This window comes from Myotis daubentonii, chromosome 4 (genome assembly GCF_963259705.1).
Source record: "Myotis daubentonii chromosome 4, mMyoDau2.1, whole genome shotgun sequence".
In the NCBI taxonomy this organism is placed as follows: domain Eukaryota; kingdom Metazoa; phylum Chordata; class Mammalia; order Chiroptera; family Vespertilionidae; genus Myotis; species Myotis daubentonii.
In genome coordinates, this window is record NC_081843.1 from 38,428,222 (window position 1) to 38,442,142 (window position 13,921).

Below are 13,921 nucleotides of genomic sequence, written 5' to 3' on the forward strand. Positions count from 1 at the left end.
TATGCTAATTACCATCTTTCTCTTTTATTAGATAGGATTAACTGATTTCAGAGAAGAACAGAGAGATAGATTGAAACATCAATGATGAGAGAGAATTATTGATCAGCTGCCTCCTGCAAGCCCCCTAGTGGGGATTGAGCCTGTAACTGGGGCATGTGCCCTGAGCAGGAATCAAACTGTGACCTCCTGATTCATAGGATGATGCTCAATCACTTAGCTACACTGGCCTGGCAAGAAAATGAGATTTTGATTTATAGTATGGGCTATAATCTGGTTTTTAGTTTGTTTGGTTAAACCTGATTAGCACAGCTTTAGTAGAGCTAAAGCTTACTCTTCAAATCTGGGGGGGGGGGGGATGGTAGAAACTAAAAATAAACTTTGGGGGGCATACAATGGCATAAATGTTCCCCTGGGAATATGACATTTTTTACTTAGAAATGCCTTAGAGTCAGTAACACTGTTTCTTACCACCCCCATACCTCAATAAAACCTGGATATTTAAAGAATTCGTATTACCAAGGTGTCACTAATAGAGATTAGTATATTCATTGTTGGGCCAAATCTCTTTCCCACTTCTGATTTGGAGATAACCTAGACCTCAGTCAAGATCAGCTTCTTGTAAAGATAACTGCAGGGTAATATGACCCTGGAGGCTTTCTTCTTCATTGGCTGGTCCTTGCCTATTGAGAGATGACAGGCTTAATTAATTATTAACAGCAGTTTCAGCTCTGCCTGTTATTTTATCTCTGCTGCTTTCCTGCTGAGGGCCAGCCAGGGCATGCGCCAGGGGAAATTGATCTAGAAGTTACCATCACCCTGTCTGGGAGGTAATAGGATTTTCTTTTTCTCTCACTCCCTTTCCATCTAGCTCACACTCAATATTTCATGGGATTGAGACAATCTTTGGTAAAATAAAATGATGGAACCTTGATTATCATAACATATCAAAATGGCAGAGATGATAGTTTGTCTTGGAGACAGTCCACTCTTAACAGAGATATAAAGCTTTCTCACAGTAAGGACATGCTGACCTCAGGCCTCACCATGGTGTTAGAAGCAATAGGCAAAACTTCAAGCCTGGAATTGGGAGAAAGGAGATCATAGAATTTACGGAGGTAAAAAGGAGGAACCAGAGAGAAGGGGCTTCTGAAGTGGATTCTGTAGGGGTCAAACTAGATTCCATGGAAAAGTGCTTTGAGTCATTTTTTGGGCGAGGTATGTACTCATGATTTGAATGAGTACATACATTCTCTCATTACAGTCTCTCATTACAATCACTCCTACATTTGCACATTGGTTCCATTTCTGATGATAGACTGTGTCTATGCATAGTTGCAGACATTTCAGGTGAAACTCTGAGGTTATAAACAAATATAGGCAGATCCTAGTTTTGTATGAGAACAGGACCTACTGGTCAAACTCATGTTTGTTTGTTTGTTTACGTGAAACTCTAGAGTCAATGTTGCAAAACTATTTTGAGTCCCAAACTCAATTACATCCTTAAGAAAAAAGGTCAAGTTTAGAAACTTTGTTTTGCAGATAGTCAGGATCCACAATCAGATTATAAATTAGTTAAATATGGTAGAAGACTCCTCACCCTGGTTTGCAAGGAATGGTTCTCCTTTAGGGGGATAGTCTTTCAATCTGGGAGCAAATGTGTGACAGCTTTGCTTGAAGCCAGCCCTAAACCAATGTGTTTTAAAATGTAATTCTTGGGGTGGGATGTGTGTGTGTGTGTGTGTGTGTGTGTGTGTGTGTAGGAATTGAGCAAAAAAGAGAGAAAGAAGTCATGGACATGAACAATAGCATGGTGACTGGGGCAGGGTTGGAGGTTGAAGAAGGTATAGGAAAGATAAATGGTGATGGAAAGAAAAAAAAAGAATTAAAAAATAAAATGTAATTCCTGAAATACAGTCATCAGGAATGCCACATGTGTTTGTTAAAATGCATACTCCCAGGCTGTACACCTAAGCCCAGGATTGTGCATTCTTACTGATCACCCATGCTTATAAATTTGAGAACCTCTACTAAAGCTGTGCTAATCAGGTTTACCACAGTCACCCCCACATTCTCTTCTCCATTTCCCATCTTTCATTACAATCACCCCTACATTTAAGGAGACTCTTGTGTTTCTATGAATCCTGGATGATAAAAGTTGTGACACTCATGTTTGCTGTGCTATTTCTAACATCTATTATTATGCCTGGTAGATAGAAGAGTTTTAATGAGTATTTGTTGAACTGGTTGAATTAAATAGAGAGATAGTAATACAGTCAGAATAATGGAAGAGCTAGAGCTGTTAGCCTGAGTCATGCTGTATTAGGACAGTAAGAACTAGGTACCAAAGTCTTCCTTAAAGTTAGTGCCTAGCTGCTCCTTTTGGATGGAAAATAGTTCATTTGAGGGGAACACATGGAGAAGAAATATGACTCATTCTATTCCACTGATTCCACTGATTACAAGGTAGCTTTCCTTTGCCCACCCTCTATTTTTCCTGATAATATTTTGTGCTGTTCACAACTTCTTGGTACATTCAGAACAGAGCAATATATTTTGCTCTGCTCTTGGTCTTGTTCCTAAGGGAAAAATCAGCGTTTTGTGTTTTCCCAAGGAGATGCTGTCCCAGGACACTGTTCCCAAAGGACTACAGCTCTGATTCATCCATCCATTCTTCCTTTCTTTCTTTCGATTGCTTTGGTTTTATTTAATTTCTACACATGCTAACTGTTAATAAAACACTGAATGCTGTAAACAAACACATTCTAGAGGACACGAAAGGATGGACCTCATGGCTACTTGTTTGAAGCTTGCCCTCCATGACACTTTCTGTTCACAATTGAGCTGTACACTAAAATGGGATTGGGGGCACCCCTCCCATGCAGTGTGACAAACCTCTCATAAGAGGATGATGCTAAGTTCTTTGACTCTGTCTAGTTTTGTGATTTTCCCTCTCCCACTGTTACCAGGAACGCCTGAAAATATAGTATGGGTCACATGACTACTAATGCCTTCAGGGGAAACATTCAATGTTTGCTTCTGAATACTTTTTTTTGTTTTGTTTCCTTTCAATATGAACATTATAAGATGTATTCAAACCCATGAAATTGAACTTGAGCTTGTCAATGAGGAGTCTACTTGGGTTCTGGACTTTACCTTGATAACAATAAACTTTTATTTATTTTACTGGGAATCTTTACATGTCCTTATCAGAGACGACAGAACTAAGGCTGTTATTAAATAAATTTGGGGCTTCTTGTAAACATTCTGGAGAGTCCTGGGCCTCTTGGGCAGGATGAGCCCCCCGCTCAGCTTCCAGCTGCCGAATCTTCCTTTCCTTTTCCTCTAAAACTTCTTGCAGCTGAGTGATCTTCTCAGTCTGAAGGGAAATCTGGGCTGACAACTCCATAATCAGGCTCATTCTCCGATCACCTTCTTCCACAGGCGGGAGACTGCCACAGGACTCTTCCGGTGAGTTGTCTTCTAAAACAAACAGGAAAAGGAAAGTCTGAGTGGTTTTAATTGAATTTCCCAGAACTCAAAGAGAGGGAAGATGAAAAGCGTCTTTTCTCACGTTCTTAAAAGACAACACAGATGTTGCATCATCTGGTCAAAGATACTGAGAATAGAATCTGGATCCCACTGAGGGGGAAAGATTCTGGGTGCTCATGAAAAAAGAACTTGGAAGCCCCTGGAGAGGGAGCAGAATCAGTCTTTGCCAACTCTTTCTGATGCGCATTTAACTCCCAATTAACCCTGGGAATAGGCGGTCCTTGAAAATCCAATCTAAAAACAAAAGCCATCCCAAGTTGCATGTTATTCCTTTCACTGCGACTTTCACAAAAGCTACATTCAAGTAGAAATATGCTTCAATTTGAATTTTAATTCAAAGGGGGGCGGGTGAGGGAGAGGGGAGAAGGTCATTGCCCCTTCTGGGAGAAGTGGTAATGAGAAAAGACTAGTTTCTTTAGCATTGGCAGAGCATAATTTGAGCTGATCTAGAAAAACTCTCTTAGCATGGGATCTCCCATAGAGATTTGTTTCTTTTAGGTCTGAAGGCTTCTGAGCATTTCTTAATGAAAATCACAAATACTTCCTGGACATAAAATCTTATCCTTTATCAATTTCTATCATTTTAACTCCTCAGATAAGGATAAAGCCCTGAGCAAGGAGGGAAAGGCTCCAACAAATGGGTGAAAGATTAGTGGCCGGCAGCCGGAAATCCTTGAAAAGAAATCTCACTCAATCATCAAAAAATTTAGCTGCTGAAAGCAAACCTCATCCCATTAGACTTTAGCAACATCTTCTTTAACACTCTCATCCTGAAATTTCCAAAAACCATTAAAATTATTTCTTGTGTTATATAAAAAAGGCAGATTTCAGCGATAGGAAGAGACACCAACATTTGGGTTCAATTGTAGGAATAATAGAGCCAGTAGCATATGGATGAATCTGATGGCCTTGATAGCTAGTTGCTATAGTAGAAGGTTCAGCATTCACTCGATCCCCAGTGAGAACAAACCCCACAGCTGCACTTCTGGTTGAGAATACAAAGCCTGCTACTATTGTGTAGCTGCTGAAGATGAGACGGCTTAGCTGTGGGAGTCCGTGAAGGCAGGCAGTCACCCATTTCTCAGCAAATAGGACTAAGTTGAAGCCATCACTTTCCTGAGGGAGCCCAGGGAGAAAGCTTGTGCACTGAATTACACAGTGGGCAGGGTGCTTTTGGCCTCATAAAACTGATGGGAGGAGAGATCAGACTGTTTCTGCTCCTAGAAATTATTATCAACGTACTTAGCTTTCAAGAAACCATGGAGAAATTTTTGTTCTGAACATTTGAAATTCTAACAATAATATTTAAGGAATATGTATTTTTTATTACCTTTCTTTAAAAGCCATGAAAAAATCTCAGATCTTAAAGGAGCTTTTAGTTTGTTGCGTCTCCAGTAGGCCTGTGCTTTTATGCCCAGGTGGGAGTCCATGTGGCAATAGGCCAGGGCCTCACCTTTCCTTTTACCTGCCAGAGCTGTGCTGTCCAATATGATAGCCACTAATCATATGTGGCCATTAACTAATTAAATGTGGCTAATCTGAATTGAGATATGCTATAATTGAGATGCACATTTGATTGAAAAGACTTAGTTTAGCTTGGCCAGCATGGCTCAGAGGTTAAGCGTCAACCTATGGACCAGGAGGTCATGGTTGCATTATAGGTTGGGGCACATGCTGGGTTGTGGCTCTATTCCCTGAGTGGGGCATGTAGGAGGCAGCCCATCAATGATTATCTTTCATCATTGATGTTTCTACCTCTCTCTTTCCTTCCTCTCTGAAATCAATAAAAAAAATATATTTTTAAAAAGACTTAGTTTGCCAAAACCGGTTTGTCTTGGTGGATAGAGCATCGGCCTGCGAACTGAAAGGTCCCAGGTTCGATTCCGGTCAAGGGCATATACCTGGGTTGCGGGCACATCCCCAGTGGGAGATGTGCAGGAGGCAGCTGATCGATGTTTCTCTCTCATCGATGTTTCTAACTCTCTATATCTCTCCCTTCCTCTCTGTAAAAAAATCAATAAAATATATTTAAAAATAAAATAAAAAGACTTAGGTTAAAAAATGTGAAATATCTCATTAAATTTTAAGAATTATATATTAAAATGATACTTGGGATCTATTGTGTTAAAATACATTTTAAAGATTAATTTCACTCATTTGTTTTTACTTTTTGAAAAATGTGGCTACTAAAAAATTTAAAATATTATTTGTGACTCATCATTTTCTATAGAATAGTGACTGGGCTAGAGTTTCCTTTTATTTTTATTTAACAATTTTTTTCAATTACATTCATATTATTTTGTATTAATTTCAGGTGTATAGCATAGTGGTTAGGTAATCATGTACTAATCACTATGTCCCCCCTGATATTTCCAGTACCCACTGGGCACCATACATTGTTATTACAATATTATTGACTATATTCCCTATCCTGTACTTTACATCTGCAAGAATACTTTGTAGTTACCAATTTGTACTTCTCAATCTCTTCACCTTTTACATCCTGAGTTTCTTTTTGGATGAGTGCTCTCTGAGGCCCAGGTGAATGTGTTCCTTGTACATAACTCTAGTTAATGTGTACAATTGTTCTTTGGGAGGGACGAGGACTGGTCCTCAACTCTTAGCACATACCTAGGTTGCCTTTCTGTTACCCCAGAGGGTAGAGGCATGATAATTGGGACTTGGGAGGATGGGTTCTTATGTGTTAAAATGAGAGAAAAGAAAAGAGAAAAGATGGGAATGGCAACAAGAGGCAATGGGAAGATGCTAAGGAAAGGATGGGGAAACCTGGGCCTCAGAGAGGCTCAGGAATGGAGGGGTGCATCAGGAGCCTCTCACCTGGTACAGGCCTGTCACCTTCTCTTTGACCTCTCCTCCAATCTGTTCTTTTTAAAAATATATTTTTAAAAATTAATTTTAGAGAGAGAGGGAGAGGGATAGAGAGATAGAAACATCTATGAGAGAGAAACATCTATGATTGGCTGCCTCCTACTGGAGTTGGAGCCTGCAATCCGGGCATGTGCCCTAACCGGGAATCAAATCAGTGACCTCTTGGTTCCTGGGTCAACTCTCAACCACTGAGCCATACCGACCAGGCCCCTCCAAACTTTTCTTTCCCCAGTGTTCCCCTTCCTTTCAGGAAAAGTTCTCTCTACCAATTGGCACGATGAAGAAAGGGTTTACTGTCACTCCAGAAGGCAGTCTAGTCAAAAGGGTAAAATAGTTTGCAATGTAGGTAGAATAGTTTGTTCACCTAATTCTAATGATAAAAGGGCAAAAATGCAGCAGGTGGCATTCCATGGACATTGTTGTCAGTAGGTCTACATTTCTGTCTCTGTCCTCCCAGAAGAGAGTAGTAGTAGAGAAAAAGAGGCCGGGTGTCTTGGTCAGCTCAGGCTCCCATAACAAAATACCATAGACTGGGGGATTTAACAGAAATTTATTTTGCCAGAGTTCTAGAGGCTGGATGTCCAAGATCATGGTTCCAGCATGATTGCGTTCTGGTGAAAACTCCCTTACTGGTGTGCAGATAGCCACCTTTCTGTGTGTCCTCACCTGGTGGAGAGAAACCACAAGCTCTTTGTGTTTCTTCTTATAGGGGCACTAATCTTAGTAAGAGAGTCTCATCCTCCTGAACTCATTTAAACCTAATTAATTTCCAAAGGCACCAACTCCTTCTACTACTACATGGGAGGTTAGGGATTCAACACATGAATATGGGGGTGGGCGCATTCAGACTGTAGCACAGGGTGAAGACAGTTGGAAAAGGAGTAGAGAAGGAGTGTGAAGGTAAGAAAAGGAGAGATGGCATGAGGCCTTCTATTCCTACTGCACCGTTTTTGTGTATTAAATGAAAATGATGATGTGGTAAGTTAAAGAATATATACACCAAAAAAGAAATTTCTCATAACAAGTGTATTTTACTACTAAATAACCTCTTTACACCCAGAACAAAAATATGTTTGTCTGTTTCTAAACACATTACAAACATCAAAAGTGTTCTAAACTCTTCAACAAAGTGGGGGACTCCAGGAGTCTCAGATCCTATTAGTATTGGAAATAACCCAAGGCCACAGTTTTCCAGACTCTACCACTAACCTTCTCAAGACCTGCTATCTCCTAGTTGAGGCTCCCTAATCTGGAAGGGATGTGTGGCCCTAAGGTCCCGGCAGTGTTACATGTCCCCAAATCTCAAACACCTGTGGTCTCTGCGAGGCTTTCCCTAGCAGCTCAGGTAGCCTTGCCAAGGCCATGGCTAACCTGCAGTGTGAGGTTTTGTCATCTGAACAGATAATCTTAGGTGGAACCCATACCAGAGGCTCAAGGAGAACCAGAGACAAGAGAAATTCTTCTCATCTGTCAGAGAGGGGGTGCAAATCTGATTAGCCACAGCCAGAATATGAACTCATTAAAATGGCTACTGTTGTGGAGGTTTTTCACAAGCACATGCCATTTTTCACGAATGCCTCTCTTTCTGCCTCCAAGAGTGAGAATGAGGGCATTCGGGCATGGCGAAGAGGAGGTAGGAGAAGGGGTGATGTAGTTGCACAGGTTTAGAAAGGTTCAGGAAGAGGATAGATCATGGAAACCTCTGCCCACAGCTGGGCCAGACTATGCTTAGTTCTGTAATGTCAGCCTGGAAAGAAAAAAGGCCCAGAAGAAATTGTGACATTTGCCTTTGACCATTTCCAACTTCTCATTCTTCATATTCTCAGCACTCTTAGCAAAGTGCCACGTGAGAATTCTGTCAAAATGACTAAATAGTTCACAGCAGAACAAATCATAGTGTAAGGATTATCTTAGACGCTGAGAATTGGAATGTGCATTTTGCGAGCAATGTGGTCCCGCCTGTTTAGGAGTTTTTTCCACAACACCCCCAGCTGATTATTTTCTAAGGGAGTGGCTCTTAGACACTGGTGTCCCTCCAGCTCTTCAGAGGTCACCTGCCAATTGGAATCAATGAATAAAATTTGTGTTTTGCCATCACGCAGCTACCCACTGTTACAGAGCTATCCGACAGGTGTGGAAGGCTGGGAGGGACATAGGGGAGGAAAGCAGGCTGCAACCTGCTAATTCGAGAAAGGAGATGTGGTGGAGAGGCAGGTCCAAGAACCTATGCTACCTGAAAGCATTGCCTGGGGAATCCAGGAAGTTAATAGTTCTGTGTAAACAGTGATGCAGTGCTGATGGGTGGCTCAGTGAATGGTTGGAGAGCTTTTTTTAGATTTTTCTAAATATTTCTAAAAAGGTTGTTCCCCGTTTGATCCCTTCATTATGCTACCACTCCTTGAACAGAGAATTGCTGATCTAGTTTCTGATTCAGATACCTCTAGCAATGGGAAGCACACATGTTCCCAGTTGGGTCTCAGGTATCCTCCACGGTCATCTTCTTCTTTCATTTATTCAGTAATTGGACACAGGGACACATAGAGAATGAATCAGATGCGATGGCTCCTACAGTCACAGTTGTGCAGGGAAGAGGCAACACTGAGTTGGGCCCTACAGTACATTTAGGATTTAGCCTAAACAAACACCTCTGCTGGGTACTCACTTGTGAACCCTTGCTTTTCTCTCTGCCTTTCAAGCTAGTGACCAAGGCTGCCAACTATTTACTCAAGAAGAAAGACTCTTAAGGGTGAGGTGATTAAATACCTCATTCCGCCAGAGCCACCCAGGTTTACTGTTTGGCCTGAAAGACTATGTCAGCTTCCTCCTCTGTACAAATGCCCATCACTCTGACTCACCTACATGTTGGTTTTGAAAGCTGTGTATATTTCTCAGTAACCACAAGGGAGTCCAGTTTCAACTATTGTCATACTTGGACTTGAAAACTGGCACATCTGTCAAGACATTCCTCTCACTGCTTGCACAAAAAACAAAATGACAATAAAAACCTTCCTAGTTTTCTATCCTTCTCTAGACTTTCCCAGTGAACATTTGAGAATGGTAATTCTCTGGAATAGATGATCCACTTATTTTTTGCACAAATATTTTACTTCTTGGAAATCAGATTAGTTTTACTTCTTGAAGATTTCTCTACCTTCCCCCTTTGATGTTTTTATTTGTATAGAGACCAGTCTCTGTAGTGGCAAATGATTGAGTTGGAAGGGTTTTCGATGTCTTTCTACTAATGCTGCGGACACTTAAAATACATCTGAAGTTGGCGGGTGTTTGTGGATTTGGGAAAAACAAGCAGCATTATAAGAACAGATTTGACTGGCAAATCAGTATGGTCAGTTAAAAGGATTAAAATACAGTGTGATATTTGCTAGGAATTTTCCATATGTATTACAAAACTTTCCATTTCATAATGATAGCCATTCTTTTTGTTGTTGTTGTTATTAATCCTCACCTGAGGATATTTTTTCTGTTGATTTTTTAGAGAGAGTGGGAGGGAAGAAGGGAGGGAGGAAAGAGAGACAGAGACAGACAGACAGACAGAAACATCGATGTGAGAGAGACCTATTGATTAGTTTCCTCCTGCACACATCCCAACTGGGGCAGTGTGGATTGAACCTATAACCCCGGTACTTGCCCTTGACCAGGAATTGAACCTGTGGCTCTTCGGTGTGTGGGGCGATGCTCTGACCACTGAACCACACTGGCCAGGGCTGATAACCATTCACATTACAGGATTATGCTTTAGAGCAGGGGTCCTCAAACTACGGCCCGTGGGCCACATGCAAATACAAATATTGTATTTGTTCCCGTTTTGTTTTTTTACTTCAAAATAAGATATGTGCAGTGTGCATAGGGATTTGTTCATAGTGTTTTTTTAAACTAGAGTCCGGCCCTCCAACGGTCTGAGGGACAGTGAACTGGCCCCTGTTTAAAAAGTTTGAGGACCTCTGCTCTAGAGGAAACATTTGAAGTGCAGTGGCAGACTGGAGCAAATATATATTTTCACCTAGAAACAGCCCAACAGCTCCATACCTAAAAGCTTAAAATTATCTGTTTTAATAAGTGCTCTGGAGGGGACAAGACACTTAGTTGCAACAATGATGGAAAGGCTGCAGCCCTAATTACATGGAGAAGTTAGTTTCTTCGGGAGCAATGAGATCAGAGAGCTTATAGAACACTCGATGCAAAAACACTTGGGAAAAACAAGAAGCGCAAGAGAGACTGTAGGAAGCACTTGTTGCCTCATGTTCATAGGGCCTCAAACAGATGCTGATGCTGTGCCCTCACCTGTCTCCAGAACCAGCACAAGGGGTCTGACTGATGTGGATGCTTTGAGGACTTGGTGTTTGGAGACCAGGGAGGAAGGAAATCACTCACCTGTAACTGCTAGCATCACTCCGGTGGCGGCAGAATGCTCTCACCGTAGGATGTGTGGGAGCCAAGCAGGCGGAGGGAACTGCAGACTCCTCGCCTCCCTCCTATGTCACTCTGAGGCATATATTAATTCTCTTGCCCAGCACATGTAGTTAAAGTATCGCAGTTGCTTCATATCTGGCCACCCTACTTCTGTTACTGCCCTTCAGTCTGGTTGCAACTCTGCACGGAGATGTCTCATTCAAATATATGTTGGGTCTTGACACTCTTGTGTCTAAAATCCTCTACTGATGTTTCATTTCAGGCAAGACTAAAAACCCAAGTGTGTACCCTGCAAGGTCCTATATGATCCCCTCTCCCCTACCCCCTCCCTTTACCTCTCCGACACCTCTCCTGTTCCTCCTCTCCTCATTCATTCTGCTACATTCCCACTGTCCTCGGCCCTAACAGACCAGGCGTGCTCCTACCCCAGGGCCTTCGTATTTGCTATTTCCTCTGCCTGGATAATTGTACCCCTGATACATATATGATTAGCTCTCAGTTCCTTCAGGTCCTTCCTTTCCAAAGTAACCTTCACACAATGAAACCCTTCCCTGGCCATCTTGCCTACAATTTCAACCTGACGCCGATTGCTAAACCCGTCAAATCCCTGTTTCCTGGTGGTTTTTTGTTTTAGTTTTTTTGTTTTTGTTTTTGTTTTTTTTATCACTGACATGCTATTTCTGATTACTCTGTATTTTATTTCTCCCTTGTTGGTAGTCTCTCACCCCACACTAGGTTTTTATTGGTTTCAGAGAGGAAGAAAGAGGGAGAGAAAGATAGAAAAATGAGGAGAGAGAATCATCGATTGGCTGCCTCCTGCAGGCCCCCTACTGGGGATCGAGCCTGCAACCCAGGCATGTGACCTTGACCAGAATCAAACCCGGGACCCTTCAGTCTGCAGGCTGACTCTCTATACATTGAGCCAAATCAGCTAGGGCTATTGTCATTTTTTTTAGTGAATAGATGAATGAAAGTTAAGTGCATATATGATAGCAATGGCTGGCCCAAAGGTTTTAATCGGTGTATCATTAGTTTGGTTCCTGTTTCCTCACCAGGCACATATTTTTTTTCACACACAGTTTTTCATTACTGCATATTTTTTGCCAGATAATAAATTGTCGTGATTGTACAACATTGCACTTAAAAACTCTGAGTTTAAGTTCTTTTTTAATTAAAAAAATGGAAAAGTTAGAATAGATCTCTCCCAGATCTGACTTAGATTCTGTGAGCTATAAAAATGGTTCTCCAAGCTGACAGCTGAAAGCTTCATTTGTGCGGAGAATCAGGCCTCGCTGCTGAAATTCTGCTGAGTGAATCCAGGGGGGTGTCTAGGAATCTATATCTTTACGAAGCTCTCCAGGTAATTCTGATGATCAGCCAGGTTTCTGCAATTTAATTTCTGCTGACCTGTAACAAGGCACGATGAACTAAGCTTTTGGCTAAATCCTAAAAGGTAGGCCAGAAATCTCCCAGGCAAGCCTCTTCTTGACAAGACTGCCATCCCACAGTGAGAGGAGAGAGAGCACCTCTAACATAGTCCTTGTGCCTCTGCCCTGTCACCTGACATGGCTCAGCCTGTAAACGTTACTCGCTGACCAAATGCATCCATGGTCCTTCTGGCACCCCTCCTCTCACTAGCTCAAAGCTCAGCAGCACCTCGTCAGTGCTAACTTGGCTGAATTATTTCCAGAATATCCAGAGAAAATGAGGAATTCTTTAGGGTTTGTTTCTGTTTTGGCTTCTGTTTCTGTTTCCCAGGGAAGGGATGAACCCCTTCCTCACAAGTGGTCTGGAGAGGAGTCTCTCTTTTCCTAATCACGAGGAGTGGGCGGGGAAGGGAGAGATCACGCCTTCCGGTGGAAGCACAGTGGCTCCCCAGCTCCTCTAGCAGCTACCCCTGCCACACAGGGAGGAATAGAACCCCTTTCTGCAGCTCTGAATCAAAGGTTTTCTGCGGGGAGAATCAGCGACGCTAGAATCAGCGACGGTGTCCAAGAGGACCGTTAAGAACACTGTCACGGAAGGCTGTGTGAAATCTTGGCAGTAGTGCAGGAGGCGGGGAGAGGCGTTTTGTGGAAAAGCGAGTGAGGATGTTTCAAAAAGAATATAAGTACATGAATATAGGCTTGTATATGGAACAGTGGCCACACACTGCCCGCTGGGCAGGTTGCAGTGCTGTTTTCCACCTTCTATCTACACCACTGGCGTGAGATGTTTTACTTGGGTGAGGGTAGAACAGCACAGGGTAACTTAGTCTAAGAGCTCCCTTTCTGGGCAGGGATCCTTCCCAACCCCTCCAGGGTCTCGGATCACATCAGGTTATTCTATAGGAGTTCTTCGACAGGGTTGATAAACAACACAAACACTGTTAGTATAACAATTCACCTGAGGTATGGCAAGAGAAAAATCAATCTAAGCGGAAGAAAGGTTTGTTATTTTTTTTTAAATTTTTTATTTTATTTTTGAAGCTCTTCTACCTTTTCCTTTTAGCTGGACCTGAAGTCCCCTTTGAAGAGAATAATGAATGAGCCCAATGACGGACAGCTTGGCCAGAGGCCAACAAGGTAAAAATGGATCCTGATAGGAGAACAGGAAATTCAAGAGAGGGAGAGACCTAAGGGGTTGTGAGAAAGGAAGGAAAAGAAGAGACAATAGATGAGGACTGTTTCTATGCTTATCTGACATGGGATCAGTATGGACTCAGGTCAATCAGAGGAATAAGAGTAGAGGTTATGTAACATTATTTGGACTGCCTGTTGCACTAGAGCATCTAACAGTGAGCCTTTCCCCTGTGTTTCTTCCTGATGCACAGGGGTTATAAAATGAGAAATGCCAATTTAGTTTATTGATATTAATTTTCGAAAGATATTCCAGTTTCTGTGCTGTGTGGCATTGAGAAATAAAATGATGCTCTAGTAATAATAGTATTGTCAGGGTTTGTTATTTTTTGATAACGACAATTGGTTGTTTTGTGTGCATGTGTGCTGAAAGATGGGATAAAGGATTCATTATTTTTGTTGATCAGGATTTGCTTGTTTAAACTATGCAAGGGAAC

At 42.0% G+C, this 13,921-nt stretch overlaps 1 protein-coding gene across 1 annotated transcript in view; it reads right to left on the reverse strand.

Annotated features, from left to right (window-relative positions):
- Positions 1 to 3,193: 3,193 nt before the first annotated feature.
- The window catches only part of CCDC192 (coiled-coil domain containing 192), a 190,861-nt gene continuing 180,133 nt past the window's right edge, over positions 3,194 to 13,921 (reverse strand). The window contains exon 7 of the mRNA XM_059691842.1: positions 3,194 to 3,480. Within this exon, the coding sequence (XP_059547825.1) occupies positions 3,194 to 3,480 (287 nt within the window). The remainder of the gene's footprint in view (positions 3,481 to 13,921) is intronic.